General features: G+C 32.3%; 1 protein-coding gene across 1 annotated transcript; it reads left to right on the top strand.

The window, feature by feature from the left end:
* The first annotated feature begins 343 nt into the window (after positions 1–343).
* LOC108484563 (CBL-interacting serine/threonine-protein kinase 25-like) lies at positions 344–2,281 on the top strand. Its single transcript, XM_017788389.2, has one exon. It carries the CDS (start codon positions 641–643, stop codon positions 1,988–1,990), a length of 1,350 nt encoding a protein of 449 aa, XP_017643878.1. The 5' UTR covers positions 344–640; the 3' UTR covers positions 1,991–2,281.
* Positions 2,282–20,154: the final 17,873 nt, after the last annotated feature.

Here is a 20,154-nt window from a genome sequence, read left to right on the forward strand (position 1 = left end):
AATATATTGATATTCAAACTGAATATCTATTTTTATATATTTAAAATTATTGTTTAAGCTTAAATTTGTATTTGAAGAAAAAGAAAGTGATAAATTTTAGTATTTTCAAGAATTTAATTAACGAAGTATTTTGTTTTTAGTTGTATAAGTATAGCGAATTGGGGAGACATTATGATAATATGACTAAATATAACATTTATTTTTATTTTTATTTAATCATTTGGAATCGGTATCTAACTTAATAAATAATAATAATAAGTTTAAGTAGATTACAATTTAGTTTAAAAAAACAGAAATTGAATATATGAAAAGAAGGGTTAGTGTCACCCAAAAGAAACGTAAAACTGATTATTTGAAAACCCCCATCATTTAACGCGTCTTTCTATTTACACCAATCATCATTATGGGAGCATTTTCGTGAGATTTTCATTTTTTGCTTGCGGCATCTCCAAGTCTCTCCATAATATTAATACCCACTACTCTTCAATGGCTTCTTCTCTCAGTAATCATCTCATCTAATGGAACCCTTCAATATCAACATTTCCGCTATCCTTTCCTGGATTCCCTTACATAGCCCCCAAAACAGATTTCAGTAGCTAGCACCACACCACTGCCAAAAACATCACCTTTTTTCACTGCCATGGAGGAAACCCATATTTTGTTTGGGAAATACGAGATGGGGAGACTGTTAGGGAAAGGCACTTTCGCCAAGGTTTACCATTGCAAAGACTTAACAACCGGCGAAAGCGTGGCCATTAAAGTCGTCAGTAAAGACCAGGTGAAGAAACAAGGGATGATGGACCAAATCAAGAGGGAAATCTCGGTGCTGCGCCTTGTTCGTCACCCAAACATTGTGGAGCTCAAAGAAGTAATGGCGACCAAGACCAAGATCTTCTTCGTTATGGAGCACGTCCGTGGGGGCGAACTGTTTGCCAAAGTGTACAAAGGCAAGCTCAAAGAAAATGTTGCTCGTAAGTACTTTCAACAGCTGATAAGCGCCGTTGATTTCTGCCATAGCAGAGGCGTTTCGCACCGTGATTTGAAGCCTGAGAACCTCCTTTTAGACGAAAACGAAGACCTTAAGGTCTCTGATTTTGGATTATCGGCTTTGCCCGAGCAGGTCCGCAATGATGGGCTCCTCCACACGCAGTGTGGCACGCCAGCTTATGTTGCCCCAGAGGTACTGAAAAATAGAGGCTACGATGGACCCAAAGCTGATATCTGGTCTTGTGGGGTTATCTTGTATGTTCTTCTCGCTGGTTTTTTGCCATTTCAAGATGAGAATGTTATGAACATGTATAGGAAAGTTTTCAAAGCTGAATTTCAGTTTCCACCATGGTTTTCGACCGAATCCAAGCATTTGATCTCGAACCATTTAGTGGCTGACCCCGAACAGAGGATCACGATCCCGGATATAATGCGTGTTCCTTGGTTTCGAAAAGGGTTCAAACATCCTCTCTCATTTTCGATCGAAGAATCGGTGCTGGATCACGTAGAGGATGACAAGCTACCGTCTCCGAAATTCTTCAATGCGTTCGAGTTCATTTCGTCCATGTCGTCAGGATTCGATTTGTCGAGTTTGTTCGAGAAGGAGAGGAAATCCGGAACTATGTTCACGTCTAGGTGTTCAGCTAGTGATATCATAGCTAAAATCCAAGGTGTTGCCAAGGGGTTGAACCTTAAGGTGGGGAAAGTAAAGGACTTCAAGTTGAGATTACAAGGGCCGTCCGAGGGAAGGAAAGGGCGACTTTCAGTGATGGCGGAGGTGTTCGAGGTGGCGCCGGAGGTTGCGGTGGTTGAATTCTCCAAGTCGGCCGGGGATACCTTAGAGTATGCTAAGTTTTGCGAGGAAGAAATTAGGCCCGCATTGAAAGACATAGTTTGGACATGGCAAGGTGACAGTTTCAACCATTGTAGCAACGTTAAAATTGATGGTGAAGGATGTAAAATGCAAGCTCTACCCACAGCCTACCCTACACATAATTTGTAAATACGTACACTCTGATTAAAACAGTGATATAAGACTGGATTTTGCATACATAGATACATATAATAGATGCTAGCCTTGGAGTGTGTATTTAGGATTCTTTTGGATGCACAAAGCAAAGATGTTAATTAAGTCAAAATTGCATCTTCAAAGTTTCAAGTGTATTGCAATGGCTTCCTAAGCTACCATTAATGCCAAAGGGAGGATAGAAATTAGCTGAAAGATGATTTTTTTTTTTTTTTACACTTTAAAACATTGTTTTCTAGGGACTAAAATTTGGGTTTATTCCTTTAACTTTAATTTCTTCTAATTTGATATAGTAAGTCTAAGATTTTAGTTCAATTATGTGGTCTAAAATAATTGGGCTCACTTTAAAAGAGATAAGAGTTTTATTTTGAATAGAAGTTAAAATTTATCCATTTACCCAGTTACTTGATTGACATAGTGGATTAAAAGTTGATCATTATAAATTGATTCTTCATCTACTCATTGGGATTACACATACAAAACACATTAAAGATTAACCTCCATCATTTAAGATTTGTGTAATTAAGGAAAAAGGTTAAGAGAGAAATTAATTTATCAGATGTTTTCTGTTAAACTTGTATTCTAAGTATCTAAAATAATTATTTATGCAGTTATAAAGATTTAATTTACATAAATCTAAAAAAGTAGATCAAGCTTAATAACGTCCTTGTTTAAGTTTTTTATTAAACTTTACTCGTATTGATTTAACTATAAATTGTCTCATTTCCTAATGAATTTGGGTAAAAAGCTTGCACTCCCAATATTATGGTGATAAAGTCAGGAATCATTATATTCTATAACCCAAATTACGGACAGAACCGAACAGGTGATTTATTCTTTTGTATACTACTCTAAGATTGAGGCACATGAGTATGTACTGTGAGACATGGACAAATCTTAAAAAAGAAAGAAAGACGGCACATGGTGGTTGGAATGTAGCACAAATGCTAGAAGATTAGTTATGCAATCATTGTTATCTATCTCTCTTTGGTGGCCTAAATCGTGACATCTGCTCAACGCACCAAGTTACTACTAAACTAGGGTTTGAGTTGAGTAATGTGCCCTGCCCACTCATCACTTCAAAATCAACAAATGGGTTTTACTGGACAACGTCTTTTCATACCTACACTAACCATCTCGTTTGTATTCTAACTTTACTCATATTTTAAGAGAAAATTAAATTTTCAAAACTTGAATACATATTAATAATACTAGTATTCTCAATTTATATAATAAAGATATTATATACAAGAAAATTTATGTTTATATTAATAAACTTAATAATTTAATCGTATAAAGTTTGGTTTAAGACTAAACCCATTACTTGAAGTAGTGTTTTCATTTGCAATTATTAAATTATTGACCAAATTAAAACTTAAATATATATATATATTTAAAATAAATTATTTTAATTTTAGGTCATATATATAGGCATATTACCTGTAATAGTGTTGCCATTTGACAAGGGCAGGTTTTCCGGGAAAGCAACAAGGATTGGTCATAGCTCTTTTGTTTATTCATGACAAAAGAATCTTTTAGATGATCGCAAGATCCTAAATTCATGGATTTAATATTATTTTTTATTTTTATATAATATTTAAAATTATTCATAATCTTTCTAATCTTTAAATAAAATGATAAATACATTTTAGTACTTTCAAACTTATGTTTTTTATACCGATAATAAAATCGATGTCAATCGAACAAAGATTTAATCTTCTTATTTTTTTAATATTTTAATTTTTTTATAATTTTTTCTTTCTTACAATGTAGCACCCCAAAACCCGGCCCAGACGTTACGACCGGATCCGACATGCCACATCGAAGCATTCAAAACATTTTATATTGTTGATCCAAAAAAACTTACTTAGTGTTTTAAAAGATAATTTCATTATAGGTTAAAGTGAATGGAAGCTGTGCACCAAGTAGAAAGCCAGAAAAGAGGTGGTGAGTCCATCGAATTGCTTAAGTACCAAGCTCCCTTCGGGTCCAATCCTAGACATGCATACCGCCATTGCCACACCTTAACGTCATGGATATTTCTAGGAAATCGATTTGATTAAGTCATTTTTAGGAAAAGTGATTAATTTTGGAAAATACTTTCATTGCGGAAGCTTTGCTTGTTGTTGTGTTATTTTGAAATCAATTGTTGTTTTTGAAAATGCGCCCTAAAGCTATCCAATTTCAACAGTTAAAATAAGTAATACCTATTTTAGTAATACATATTAAAACCATCAAAAATAATTAAGCGGCCTTATTACATTTAAAAACCCAAAACTTCAAATGTAAATAAAAGGATGTCCAGTTCACCGAAGAAAATCAAACTTTCGAGCGGTGGCCACTTGAATTCCCTCACGACTCCAAGCCCACTATGTTGGGGATTACTGCGTGGATGAAAATAAAAGGGGTGAGTTTGGGAAACTCAGTGTGTAAGGAAAACCCATTCAAAGCCCAAGTCACTCAAGCCTATTGGGCCTAAGCCCATTCAGTGTAAATCAGTACTAGACCGAGCCCTTTTCATTATAATAAACTGGGCCTTAGCCCTTATTCAGATAACAATATGGCCCATAGGCCCATTTCAAAATACATGCAACATCAATAACATATGCAAGCCCATTTGGGAGACTACTCAACCCACCAACCACTACACTCCACCCGTACCGACCATACACTCCATGTGGGAATAGCTCAACCCACCCATTTAACACTCCACAGATTTGCAGCCTTTGCTCGATTAACAATAAATTGAGGAAAGCCTCCAAGACGTGGACAAGCCACTTTCAGTACTTCCTCGTCAATATCCCAATCTCATGCATCAGATAATAACAACATGGCATGCAGTAAATAACAACAATCAAACATGCATTTAGGCCAATTTAACCCTAGGGGTATTTTGGTAATTTATCTACTAGGGGTAAAACTATAAATTTTTCACTTTTAAAGGTATTTCAGTAATTTATCTATTTTAGGCTTTTTCATGCATATTCCTACTTTTCACGTACTAACAGAATCACGTACCGAGTGTTCTTATCGAATTGGACCTGTTGGCCCATCATTCCAATTTTGGCCCATTAAGCCCAAAAATATCGAGGGCACAAAAATCATGCACTTTGCAGTCCAAATTTTGCAGTTTACTAAAAACATTAATCGATTTACCTCACAAGCATTCGCACACTCGTAAATCTACAAAATACCGGTTTTCGGCATTTCGGCTTTTCGACTTTTGCCGATCCAGACTAAGAAAGAGGGTGTTAGTTACACACCTGTTTGCGACGATATACTGACGAGATCCACACACGAACTGCCTACAATTGGATTACTAACACATTAATCTAACTATTCAAATATGAACTACGTATTAACCCTTACAATATTCGGCCAACCACACCTACAGATCATAGTAAGCTTATAAGAAAACAATAAGCAACTCATTAACAAATTTTTGTCAATGTTTACCACATAATCATAATTTCACTGCAAGCTATCTTCCTGAGCAACAGTCACTAAATCATTTATAACTGGAGCTACGAAACTCCAAATCAAGTTCCGTTAATTTTCCTTGAAAATAGACTCATATATCTTCTATCCATAAAATTTTCAGAATTTTTGGTTTAGCCAATCAATACCAGATTTTTCTCAAAGTTTCCCATGTTTCACTGTTTGAATAATCTGACCACTCTTCATTACGAATCAAATTTCTCATTGTACAGAATTCAAAATATGTTCTTGTTTATTTCATTAGAAACTAGACTCAATAAGCTTTAATTACATAATTTATTCAGCTTCTAATTCATCTCCCACAATTTATGGTGATTTTCCAAAGTCACGTTACTGCTGCTGTCCCAAGCAGATTTATTACCAAATCACTCTTTCATACACCTATCTTGCATGCATGTTATTTAAACATGTATATCACCAATCAATCATCACATATCTATGATTTTTACTTAAGCATAATCTCCATTTCATCATTTTAAAGCACAACATGTTAGCCGATTTTTCCCTTTAGCATCTAAGGCACATGCATGCTCATTTGTTTGGCTCAACTTCACATATCTTCCATTTTTCATCAAAAGAACATGAAACAACAACCATTTCCTTTATTTTAATTCATGACCAAATGCTCACAACACAACTAAAAATCAAAATATACTTCAAGAGTTAAGGTAGAATCAAGAAGAACTCATGAACCTCAAAATAGAAGCAAGGTACCAAGAACTTACCTTCAATTTTCCTCCTCCTAATGACCGAATACTCAAGAGCTTTCTCCTCTCCTTTATCTTCTCTAACTTTCAGCTATGATGAACAAAGATGGACAAAACTTTGTTCTTTTCACCCTTTTTTCTTTTAATAAAACTTCATATTTCATCCATTTAATTCTTTAATACAAAAGACATGAAATTCTTATCATGAAACATTTACCTAACCCATTATCATGAAACATTTACCTAACCCATTATCATGGAACATTTACCTAACCTATTATCAATTTGTATCAATTTGTACCATAAATTATGGATATCAAGTGCACATTTTGTCTACAACAACATGATGGCTGGCCACTTCATGTGAAATGGGAGGTTTGTCATGCAAATCCTCCTATTTTGCACTCCTATTTATTTGGCCACTTCAATTTAGCCTATAGCATTTTCAAACATTTTCACATAGGTCCTATTTTATAATTTCACTCCCTTTTTCTTATGGAACAAAAATTAACTAAAATTACTGGGTTCTATCTTAAGCTTGGGCCTTCTAGAGGCCCACTAACATAATTAAACCTATGCCAACATTCACAGGATTCCCAAAAATTGGAGCGTTACATACAAGTTACAATAAATTAACTGCCCTAGCTTCTTTTGTAATTTAGTTTTAGTAATAAATAAAGAAAGAAAGAAAGAAAAAAAGAAAAGAATTATTTTGAAACTTTAATTTTAATTCAATTATATATATGTAGCACCCCAAACCCGGCCCAGAAGTTATGGCGGATCCGCATGCCACATCAAAACGTAAAAAAAAAATTCCATTCTAAGTCCGAAAATCGTACTTGATGTTCAAAAGATTAATTCATTAAGGGTTAAAGTGAAAGGAAGTCAGGCACCGGTAGGAAACCGGAAAAGAGGTGGTGAGTCCATCGGATCGCTAAGTACCAAGCTCCTTCGGATCCAATCCTAGACATGCATACCGCCATTGCCACACCTTAACGTCATGGATATTTCTAGGAAACCGATTTGATTAAGTCATTTTAGGAAAAGTGATTAATTTTGGAAAATACTTTCATTATGGAAGCTTTGCTTGTTGTCGTGTTATTTTGAAATCAACTGTTGTTTTTGAAAACGCGCCTAAAGCTATCCAATTTCAACAGTTAAAATAAATATTATCTATCTTAATAAAACATATAAAACCATCAAAAATATATAAGCGGCCTTATTACATTTAAAAGCCCAAAACCTCAAACGTAATTAAAAGGATGTCCAGTTCACCGAAGAAAATCAAACTTTCGAGCGGTGGCCACTCGAATTCCCTCACGACTCTAAGCCCACTATGGTTGGGGATTTCTGCGTGGATGAAAATAAAAGGGTGAGTTTGGGAAACTCAGTGTGTAAGGAAAACCCATTCAAAGCCCAAGTCACTCAAGCCTATTGGGCCTAAGCCCATTCGATTAATAGTGGTACTGGGCGAGCCCTTTTCAGATTACAATAACCGGGCCTTAGCCCTTATTCAGATAAATGATGGCCCATAGGCCCATTTCAAAATACATGCAACATCAGTAAACATATGCAAGCCCATTTGGCTAACAGTGGTCTGGGCGAGCCCTTTTCAGATTACAATAAAGCGGGCCTTAGCCCTTATTCAGATAATGTATGGCCCATAGGCCCATTTCAAAATACATGCAACATCAAGAAACATATGCAAGCCCATTTGGGAGACTACTCAACCCACCAACCACTACACTCCACCAGTACCAGCCATACACTCCATGTGGGGAATAGCTCAACCGACCCAAACCCAACACTCCACATTCTTGACGGCTTTGCTCGCTCAGCTTATCAAAGAATTGAGGCAAAGCCTCCAGTACGTGGACAAGCCACTTTCAGTACTTCCTCCGTCAATATCCCAATCCCATGCATCAGATAATAACAACATGGCATGCAGTAAATAACAACAGTCAAACATGCATTTAGGTCAATTTAACCCTAGGGGTATTTCGGTAATTTTGCACCTTGGGGTATAACAGTAATTTTCCATACATAGGGGTATTATAGTAATTTAGCTGCTTTTAGGGTTTTTCATGCATATTCCTACCTTTCACGTACTAACAGAATCACGTACCGAGGGTTCTTACCGAATTGGGCTCGTTGGCCCATCATTCCAATTTTGGCCCATTAAGCCCAAAAATATCGAGGGCACAAAAATCATGCACTTTGCAATCCAAATTTTGCAGCTTGCCAAAAACATTAATCGATTTACCTCACGAGCATTCGCACACTCGCAAATCTACAAAATACCGGTTTTCAGCATTTCGGCTTTTTGACTTTTGCCGATCTAGACTAAGAAAGAGGTGTTAGTTACACACTGCTTTTGCGACGATATCTTGACGAGATCCACACACGAACCGCCTACAATTGGATTACTAACACGTTAATCTAACTATTCAAATACAAACTACGTATTAACCCCTTATAATATTCGGCCAACCACACCTACAGATCATAGTAAGCTTATAAGAAATCAATAAGCAACTCATTAACAAATTTTTGTCAATGTTTACCACATAATCATAATTTCACTGCAAGCTGTCTTCTTGAGCAACAGTCACTAAATTATTTATAGCTGGAGCTATGAAACTCCAAATCAAGTTCCGTTAATTTTCCATGAAAATAGACTCATATATCTTCTATCCATAAAATTTTCATAATTTTTGGTTTAGCCAATCAATACCAGATTTTTCTCAAAGTTTCCCATGTTTCACTGTTTGACTAATCTGACCACTCTTCATTACGAATCAAATTTCTCATTGTACAGAATTCAAAATATTTTCTTGTTTATTTCATTAGAAACTAGACTCAATAAGCTTTAATTACATAATTTATTCAGCTTCTAATTCATCTCCCACAATTTATGGTGATTTTTCAAAGTCACGTTACTGCTGCTGTCCCAAGCAGATTTATTACCAAATCACTCCTTCATACACCTATCTTGCATGCTTGTTATTTAAACATGTATATCACCAACCAACCATCACATATCTATGATTTTACTTAAGTATAATCTCCATTTCATCATTTTAAAGCACAACATGTTAGCTGATTTTTCCCTTTAACATCTAAGGCACATGCATGCTCATTTGTTTGGCTCAACTTCACCTATCTTCCATTTTTCATCAAAAGAACATGAAACAACAACCATTTCCTTCATTTTAATTCATGACTAAATGCTCACAACACAACTAAAAATCAAAATATACTTCAAGAGTTAAGGTAGAACCAAGAAGAACTCATGAACCTCAAAATAGAAGTAAGGTACCAAGAACTTACCTTCAATTTTCCTCCTCTTAATGACCGAATACTCAAGAGCTTTCTCCTCTCCTTTCTCTTCTCTAACTTTCAGCTATGATGAACAAAGATGGACAAAACTTTGTTCTTTTCACCCCTTTTTCTTTTAATAAAACTTCATATTTCATCCATTTAATTCTTTAATACAAAAGACATGAAATTCTTATCATGAAACATTTACCTAACCCATTATCATGAAACATTTACCTAACCCATTATCATGAAACATTTACCTAACCTATTATCATTGAACATTTACCTAACCTATTATCAATTTGTATCAATTTGTACCATAAATTATGGATATCAAGTGCACATTTTGTCTACAACAACATGATGGCTGGCCACTTCATGTAAAATGAGAGGTTTGTCATGGAAATCCTCCTATTTTGCACTCCTATTTATTTGGCCACTTCAATTTAGCCTATAGCATTTTCAAACATTTTCACATAGGTCCTATTTCATAATTTCACCCCCTTTTTCTTATGGAACAAAAATTAACTAAAATTGTCGGGTTCTATCTTAAGTTTAGGCTTTCTAGAGGCCCACTAACATAATTAAACCTATGCCAACATTCACAGAATTCCTGAAAATTGGGGCGTTACAACATATTTAAATAAATAATTTAACTTTATATTGAATAAATATATTTATTTGAGCATGCAACATATAAACGTAAAATAGTGTTATAGTGACAATGGTGTCAATGACTTATGAAAATTGAATCAAATCAAAACTCTATGTATAAAATTACATAAAATCAAAGTTTATGTAATTTTGATATTTATCCCAAAAAATAATTAATCAACCTTCTATGGGAAGGGAAAAAATCAAAAGGACTAAAGAGAGGATTTACCATTTATGGTATTGGAAAGGCATAATTATTTTTTTGGCCCTCCAACTTTATAAAAAAATCATTTTAGCCCTCCATTTAATCTTTCACCTTTTAACCCTTAAACTTGCATTTTTGTCAAATCACCTCAAAATGGATTGAAAAGTTAACGTTTGTTAACTTTGCTAACACTAATTCTTATATTTTTTTAATTTTAAAATTTTTGAAAAAATTAATTAAATGTTGACGCATCTACGTGGCAATCTACTTGTATGTCGCATTAGCAAAGTTAAAAACGTTAACTTCTCCTTTCTTTTTGGGGTAATTTAACCAAAAAATACTAGTGTAAGGGTTAAAAACAGAAAATTAAATAAAAACTAAAATAACTTTCTTTTTATAAAGTTGAAAGGACAAATAAATCACTACACCTATTAAAATGGATGATTTTCTTCTTTGATCTTTTTACATAAAAAAACTTTTATCTAGATACTTTTTTATTATTTTGTAAGATGGACTAAAATATTGTTAAAAAAGTTTGATTAAAATATGATCATTCATTTATTTTTTGTTTTGATGGAAAAATTTTAAGATATAGATATATTTTGGGCAAATTTGAAGAAAATGTTGTTTTTAAAAATAATTGGGGATTTAGGTTGATTTTTCAATATTTAGGAAATAGGCCAATTTTGGAGAGATAAGCGTAAGTGAAGCTTTTGAAAACGTATTTCCTTTAATAGCTTAGCATATTAGCTCTTTTGGTTAAATGATTAAATGTTAGTGATTTTGTCATTGAGTCTTGAATTGATTTCTTTTCTACTCACATTTGTATTTTTATCATGTTGTTTTAATTTTTTAAATTTCAATTAATAATTAATAAATATATTGTTTTCAATTTTTTATTTCATCTTTTAATTAATAACTCTTTTATTTATATAAAAATAATAAATATGTAATTATATAATAAAATATATTATATATATCATTATGTTAAAAGTATTTTTAATTAATAACTCCTTTATTTATATATAATAAAAATTAATTTTAATTTTATTATATTAGAATTTACTGTACCCACAATGTAGGTGGAGAAAATAAATTTTAATATATAAAATTTATATATAAATAAAAAATATATCAAATAAATTAGTTAAAAATAAAATATATTTAACATAATGATAAATATAAAAATATAAAATTTCATTATAAAATTACATACTTATTAATTTATATATATAAATAAAGGAGTTATTAATTAAAATATTTTTAACATATAAAATATATTTTTACTATTTAATTACATATTTATTGTTTTATTTGTATAAATAAAAGAGTTATGTAACACCTTTATACCTAACCTGACTATCGGATTAGGTATAGGAATGCCACATTGATTATTAGAGTAAAAGACTATTATGTCCTAGCAATAGACAAAATATTATATACTTATTGTTTTTATTTAACTATCGTAATTGTATCAGTGCTACAGAATGGGATGAGCCTGCATGAATCTTCCGAGCATTCATGCAATTAAAATAACTTACATATGAAAAACAATGGTCAAGTATCGATACTAGGCAAGAAGTATCGATACCATTGTTGTAGGTATTGATACTTCTGTCAAATATCAATACTGTCTTGAGCTTTGAAGTTTTAGAAAATCGAATTAAACTCATTAGTATTTGTACCAAAGTGTAAGTATCGATACTTGCCACTAAGTATCGGTACTTTGGCTGTGGTATCGAAACCAAATTAGGTTTTTGTCGTTTGGGATGCAGGGTAATTGCTTACTTCCAAACGTTATACATTTAAGTCTCTGCAAACCAATTTCTTCAACATATTCAAACCAATCCACAATTGCAAGCATATAAATGAATTATAACATCAACAATTCAAACTCAACGTAAACATGTTATAGTTTTGAATTAAATTCAAAAAATATGTCAAGTTTATATATTAGTCCTTTATGTAACACCCCAGATCTAGTGGATCCAAAGTTTCAGCGTATAGCTGTAAATAGTCTATCTAGTGTAGTGGTATCCGCCTAAAATATTGTTTTGGCGTATAAATGTGGGCGTATAGTAATCGAGACAAAAGTAAGTAAGACTTTGATTTTCTGATATTCTTCAATGTATCAAGGAGTAGTTCATGTTAAGAGATTAAGGGTAAGTATAGAAGAAGCTTTCGCCAAAAGTATTGTATGTTTGGTTTGTACGGAATACTATGCTAGCTAGATTTTAAGTAATGTGGTTATAAATCAACTAAATAGCCAAGCTGGATAATTGTGATTGCAATACATTTATTAATATATCTCTCAGAAATTGTAGGCTTTTAAGAAGGCAAGTCTTGAAACTTATGACACTTGTTAAATTCCACTAAGTAAGTTGAGTCATATTTATATGTGAGAGACGAGTTCTGAAAGTGTTCTTCCTTCTTCATCCTCTTCTTTAAGTGGTATTTACTGACACCTTCCTTAAGCCTGAATGTATCTTACACCGATGATCTAAAAGCTATGGTTCTTTCATGATCAGTGGTTACTTCGCATCAAGGTGAGCATTTCAGCTCTATATGCTAAATTCTGAATGAGTAAATCTGTATGTGGTGATTGAATAGTAAGACTGTAAGTATAAGGTTTCTGCATAAATCTGTATGTGGTGATTGAATAGTAAGACTGTAAGTATAAGGTTTCTGCATGAGATTGCCAGCAATTGAGATGATAAGTAATTTGTATGTACAAGAGTAATAATAGTGAAATTATGTTTCTAAGCAGTGGTTGTTGTTGGTTCGAAATGGATATCTAGATCTGGAGTTTTAAACTACAATAAGTGAGAATCAAGTGAGTCTCTACTCTGACTCTTGCATGTATACCTTTCATACTGAAGTATATTTATATAAGAGTGATCGAATTGGAAACTAGAAATCATAGACAGTATACTATGAATATGTTACTTATACAATTATAGGAATAAGGATATGATTAGAGTAGGAGATAAGTTAGTCTACTTGAAATAAGTTCTATGGGATGTATGAATAGTATTATAAAATTGTGGGTCTGGGATGTGTCTGGTACGTAAGGTTTGTAAAGTGAGTCAAGTCATCGCGGTTGTAAATAAAAAAGTCCATCGAGACTGTAAACATGAACTATGATATGGAACTTTGAAGGAAAAAGTCTATGGCCATGGTATACTCCGAAAAAGATTTGTTGAATCACATTTTATCTAATGGGGTTCTATGCATGTCCTAGGGCGATGATGGACAAACCTCACTCAATGTGAGTTTAGGCAAATCCATATTGTAAACACGGCAGTTTCAGAATGTTTATGTGGCATCCTGTCAGCCTTTGTGTCGTACTCTGTATAGATAGCCTTTGTGGTGAACTCTAATTGGATTGTCTTTGTGGCATACTCTGAATAGATCATTTGGTGGCGTACCTTACATGATTGTCTGTATGGCGTATTATGTTAGGCCTATATGGCGTGATCTGTTAAGAATGTTTGGTACGATATGGATCTGAATATTTGACTTTATTGTAAGATATGATGAAATCTTCTTAGTTTTGTATTAAGTAAGGCTAAGACGAGTCATAGATATGTTCTAGGTTAAGAATGAATAAATATTAAAGATTTCCATGAAAAAGATATGTGTATCTATATGTTAAGAAAGGTATCTACTATGATGCTCTGTGAATATGGAAAATGAGGGGAATTGTATCTTCTTCTAAAACTATTCTGAATCTGAGTTAATATTATCTTGAATTATGATATTCTGATATAAAATGATATGGAACTCACCAGAATGGTCTGTGTAGTAATTTATAAGTATGGATGTATGTGGTGTTGAATAAGGGTATGTCTGAATATAAATTGATGGTATTATATTTTGCGTAAATATTTGCAAAACATATATATATGCTCATGATAAATGTCAATAAAAAATTGTTTTAGATAAGAGTATTAGTTAAGGCAAGGATTATTGGAAGTGGTTTTTGAGGGTATGTACTGTTAAGAAATTATTATGGGACAAGAGATTTATGAAACGTTTAGAAAGATTCCTTAGTTAGATAGATAAGGAAGATTGAGTATGACAAAAGCAGGATAGATGGAGTTAAGAGAATGGTACTCTATGGTGGCATCCACCGAAATAAATGATGTAAAATAATTGGCAATCAAAAGTTTATACAATAGTGCAAAGTATCCATCAAGGTAATGTTACAATGAGCTCACTGGTGAGATGGGTTATTATGCATAAAGTGGAGTTGTGGCGTATTTAGGAATACAGCCTTAGAATCTTTCTTAAACAAACTTCTAACTTGTAAAGATTTGTATCAAGATTGATGTAATCAAATATATTTTAAACACTTCCCTTGTTCTCTTGTAATAATTTTTTAATTAAAATTCCAAAGAACATGTGTAAAGAAATTAATAAATTTGTAAACTATTTTTTGTTGATGAATAAGTTTTGTGTAGTAACACCTAAATCCAGACCCAGTGAATCGCTTCGGGTTTAGGGCATTGCACTTTATATCCATATTACGTGCCAAAATACCTATGCACATGCCAAACTATACCAAAAGTTAGTCTCATACTCCTCTCCAAACTTGGTGATATGATGAGACAAGCAGCTTCCGATCTTTGTTCTAGATTGTTTGATTAATTTCTACCTATGCGTTGAAAATAAAAGCATTAAGCCGGTGAAGGCTTAGTAAGTACATTAAGAATTTAAATCTTTTATTTAATAACAACTAATATATTCTTAATAAACATAAACTTGCTTCATTTCAAACCTGATCCCTAATGATCAAAATTTAATTCTTGCAGAACTTATCGTGACTTACCATGACATTTTTTTTCAATATCTTAACTCGTATTTCATATAGTAGCCCACTGTCAACTAAGTTGAACACTTAGGATATATGGAACAGATACAAAAGTGCACTGAGGTGAATTCGCGTAGTAGTGAGCACTGTAGTACTTAATTGAATAGCAAGCGCGCTAAACTTCCTTTATGGCATGCCATCTATATCCTAATAGTTCTAATCTTGTCTACATGGGCTTTATTTTTATCGAATCATAGCATTTATTTAATCAAGAAATATACTATAACTTTTCATTTCTCACAATTTGGCCCTTTTCTTCACAATACAACTTGGCTTGTAAATTTACTTCATAATTAATTCACATAACATCACCATTTTATCATTTTTCTACTTAAGTCTTTCTTTTTTTGATGTCCATGGAACTAACTAAAAATTTTGAATAAGGCAAGTGCACCTATCAATTAATAGTATAGCTACAATGAGCAAAGATATTGTTCTCATGAAGACTAAAAGTACTAGTAATTATTGTCTTTCTATTATTTAGCCGAATAATTCAAGTGATTGATTATAAACTAAAATTAACTAAATTAATCAACTAACGGACACGGTAAAGAATAAATCAGGAAAATAATTTATCAACAACCAAGAAGACAAACAATACCTAGAAAAAATCTGCCTAGATTTCATCTCTCACTATTAATCTAAATTACGCAATACTATTAATCTAAATTATGCAATTTCTTTACTTAGTACCTTGATCTGTAGAAATCCATAAATTATGCTATTATCTCTTTCGAGAATAAGAGCAACTGACTCTAAGTTGAATAATTGAAATTTCTTTCTAATTAAAACCCTTATTATCACATTAACTCGTTCTATGGATTCCCCTATTAGATTTGACTCTAATCCGATAGATTTATGTCATCCTATTTCTAGGATTGCATGCAACTCCACTCAATTATGCAAGATCTAATCTTAAACAAGATCTGTTTAACTACCAATTTAAGAACATAAACATGGATTAATAATCTAAAAATATCAAAAAAAGAATTAAGTACACATAAGTGAGAATAAGAAACTAAATATTTATTTCGTAAAATACAAATCAAACGAAAAATCCATCATAGGATTCATCTTCCTATGTATTTAAAAAAATTAGTTCATACTTGAAAATAAAAACATTCAAGATACAGTATAACCGAAATAAATAAAGAAACTCATGATAACTTCCTAAGAAATCAACTGAGAATCTTCAATCTTTACGAAAATCTGCTTCAAAGTTTGCTTCAATGGTGTTTTTCGAGTTGTTTTCTTGAATATTCTATTATGGCTCACTCTTATCTTCTTATTTTTGTCATATATATGTTTTAGAATGCCTGAAAAACTTAAAAATCAAAATTTTTCATTGTTCGGTGCATAATCTCGTGAAATCAACATGGCCTACCACATGACCGTCCCGTGTGGGTCACACGGTCGTCTGATCTGGACGTGTGGAATGGTTCAACCCATATGGCTCTTCCAACTTACTCTAATGCTCCAATTTTCACTCATTTTTTGCTCCTTTTGCTCCCAAGTGCTCTATTAAGATTTAAAACATGAATTTAAAGGACTAGGAGTATAAAATTCACAATTAACATCGAATAATCATCCAAAAATACATTAAGAATGAGGTTAAAATATGTTACTTTTAGCACTTATCAAATATCCCCACACTTAAGCATTTACTTGTCCTCAAGAAAAATTCTCAACCCACATTCAAGTTAACTTCCCTTAATTTACTGTTTTCATTGACAATGTCTTAGGATAATTTACAAAAAATCATGCATTGGGAATTTAAACTAAAATGACACTAAAGAATCCAAGCAAATATTTTTAAAGCATAAAAACTTTAAGCATCTCCCCTATCTCAATAATTACCTGAAATTTAAAATTAATAAGAATTAACACTCTCACGAAGGTTCAATCAAGCACTCAAAGTGTTTTAAGGTTCAAGTAATTCAACAATCGAACAAGAAATGTTATTACCATAATCTTGCTTGAAAATCAAATCTTCACCACTATAAAATGAGATGACACACCAATCAAGAGGAGTTTAAGAGGTTGTAACTAGGCTTAGATTAAGGGTACGGAACAGGTCAGAATAGTTGGTTACAATCGAGAATCGAGTTGATAAGTCACCACACCAAAAAAAAAATTCAATTCTTGAATTAAAAGAATAGACATCAACAAGAAATAAAAAAGTCAATACGAGCTTTTATATAAAAGATGAGACTAATGATTCAAGCTTAATCAATTTTTTTTTCATTTTGTTTTTTCAATTTTTTTCTTTTTTTATCTTTTTTTTTTTTTGAGAACAAAGAAAAAAATCAGAAATGCAAATGATAAAATATAGTCAGGCAACTAATCAAATTGAATATCAACAAAAAAGAAGTCAATAAAAAGGGTGATTTATAAAATTGTGTGATTTTCGGGTTAACATGAATGATTGATAAGTAAAAAAAAAATGTGTTAGGATCAACGGGGTTTACTAGGGGTTAATTCAATAGGTAAATTATTTAAAGGTTAGGTGGGTTAAATCCTAAGTGTATCTATCATCTCAGTAAATCAAATCAATAATGTGGTCTCAATATGTATACTTGAAGCAAGTTCTAGAAGAACAAATCAAGTTGACATACTCACAACCAAAAAAAAAAAATTAGCACGAAATAAAATATATGCGATATAAGTTCAAAAGCTCACAAAAAAGTTATGGTTTTGATGTCAAACTAGCACATTTAAAATTTCAAAATAGTGTTTCAATTCAGGGAGACAACCTAAAATAACATTTTCTAAAAAACAACTTATCATGCTTGACTCTCTTTTGTCCTAAAGTATAAATCACACAATGTATAAAAATCCACAAATTAATACCAAACATAATCAATAAAAACTCCAAATTAAAAAAATTAACTTAACATTAGGTTTGAGAAATTTACTTAAACATAAAAAAAAATAACTCAGGGACTATATCGCATAAACATATAAAATCTCCCCACACTTAAGAAACATTACCCTTAATGTATAAACAATTATAATCACAATAAGCAAAATATCATAAGGGAGGAAGAGGACTGAAACTATCATAAATTTAAATGATTGTGCTAGAATAGAGAAATCTAGAATCATAAGAGATCTTAAATTAAGTACATGATTCCGAGCACACTAGTAAGAAGATAGACAAGAATAAAATAAGCTAAAAAGGTGACAAAAATGTAAAAAAAATAAAGTTGAAAAAAAATAAGAAAGTGCATAATAAAATAAAATAAAATAAAACATATAAATCCAAAAAATAAATAAAAAACAAATAATAATAATAAAGATAATTCGAGGGGCTTCTGAGTGTATGACGATGATAAAGATAGAGCAACGGTTAAGGTTTGGGTTTAGTGAAATAAGGTTGGAAGGAAACAAAAGAAAAAAATAAAAATAAAAAAACTAGCTTTAAAAGAGGTACACAGCCATGTGCCAGACCATGTAGGCCACATAGCCTTGTGGCTAGGTCATGTATCTCTTTAAGGCTGTGTGGCCTATTAAAAACTTTTAAAATTTGCTCTAGTGTTCACGCGGACTGGGACATGTTCGTGTGTCTAGGCCATGTGCACCACATGGTCATGTCAAATGGTGTGTGGATCACACGACTGTTTCACTAGGCTGTGTGGTCTACCCCAGACCGCAGAACCATTTTTTATTTTTTAATTATTTTTTTATTTTTTATTTTTTTTATTTTTTATTTTTTAACTATTTTTTTAAAATTTTTGAAGTAATAAAAAATAAATGTACTAAGCATGCAACATAATTAAATTAAAATTAATAATTAAAAAAACACTCGGGTTGCCTCCCGAGAAGCGTATATTTAAAGTCTAAGTTCGACTTCCCTTTTCAAGCTCACGATTAATTCAAATTTTGGAGTCGAAGCTCCTCTCTCTCGTTATCAATATCACCACTAAGATAAAGGTTGAATCAATGATCATTTACCTTGAATGTGTCGTAATCAGGGTGTGTTACCTCATTAATTCCGTATGGGAATATGTTTTGTACCACAAATGGATTTGACCATCTCAATTTCAGCTCTTCAGGGTACATTCATGGATCTAAAGGGTCCAGCAATACTTTGTCTCCAACTTTGAATTGGTTCGTCCTCTTTACATGCACGCTATGACATTGTTTTTTTACTTCTTTGAACGTTCTTAGGTTCTTATCAACCCTTGTTCGCCATCCATTTAATTCATCGAACTGCACCATCCTCTCTTCGCTTGTCCCTTAATTTTTATCACCTTGAAAAGGATACGATTTTAACACATATTCGTGAGTGATTTCCTACAAAGAATGTTGTGTTGCACGATTACTAACACCAACAGAATGACAAGTATCATCTCACCCACTAGAAACTTTCACAACATCACGTGCTTGAAGAGTAACCTCTTCATCACTTACCTTAAGCATAAGTTCATCATTACCCACATCAATAATAGTTCAAGTAGTTGCTAAAAAGGCTCAACCTAAAATCATTGGTATCTCAACATCCTCATTCATGCCCAATATAACAAAATCAATGGGGAATATAAATTTATCTATTTTAATAAGTACATCTTCAATAATCCCCCTAGGATACTTAATTGACCTACCATCTAATTTAATACTCATCCTAGTAGGCTTTGGTTCCCCAAGACCAAGTTTTTTGAACATTTTATAAGTCATTAGATTTATACAAGCACGTAAATCAGCTAAAGCTTTTTCAACATTTAAGCTACCAATAAAATAATAGATAGTAAAATTCCCTGGATCTTTAATCTTGGTATGTAATTTTTTCTGGAAATGGTCAAAAACTCCTTATTGAGCTCCACATTGGATAGTTCATCTAACTTTCTTTTATTTGTTAACAGCTCCTTTAAAAATTTTGTAT

The sequence above is a fragment of the Gossypium arboreum genome, chromosome 6 (assembly GCF_025698485.1).
Source record: "Gossypium arboreum isolate Shixiya-1 chromosome 6, ASM2569848v2, whole genome shotgun sequence".
NCBI classification, from domain to species: domain Eukaryota; kingdom Viridiplantae; phylum Streptophyta; class Magnoliopsida; order Malvales; family Malvaceae; genus Gossypium; species Gossypium arboreum.

What these genes read in the sequence shown, in the direction of transcription:
- LOC108484563 (XM_017788389.2), top strand. Translation starts at nt 641, where the DNA reads ATGGAGGAAACCCATATTTTGTTTGGGAAATACGAGATGGGGAGACTG.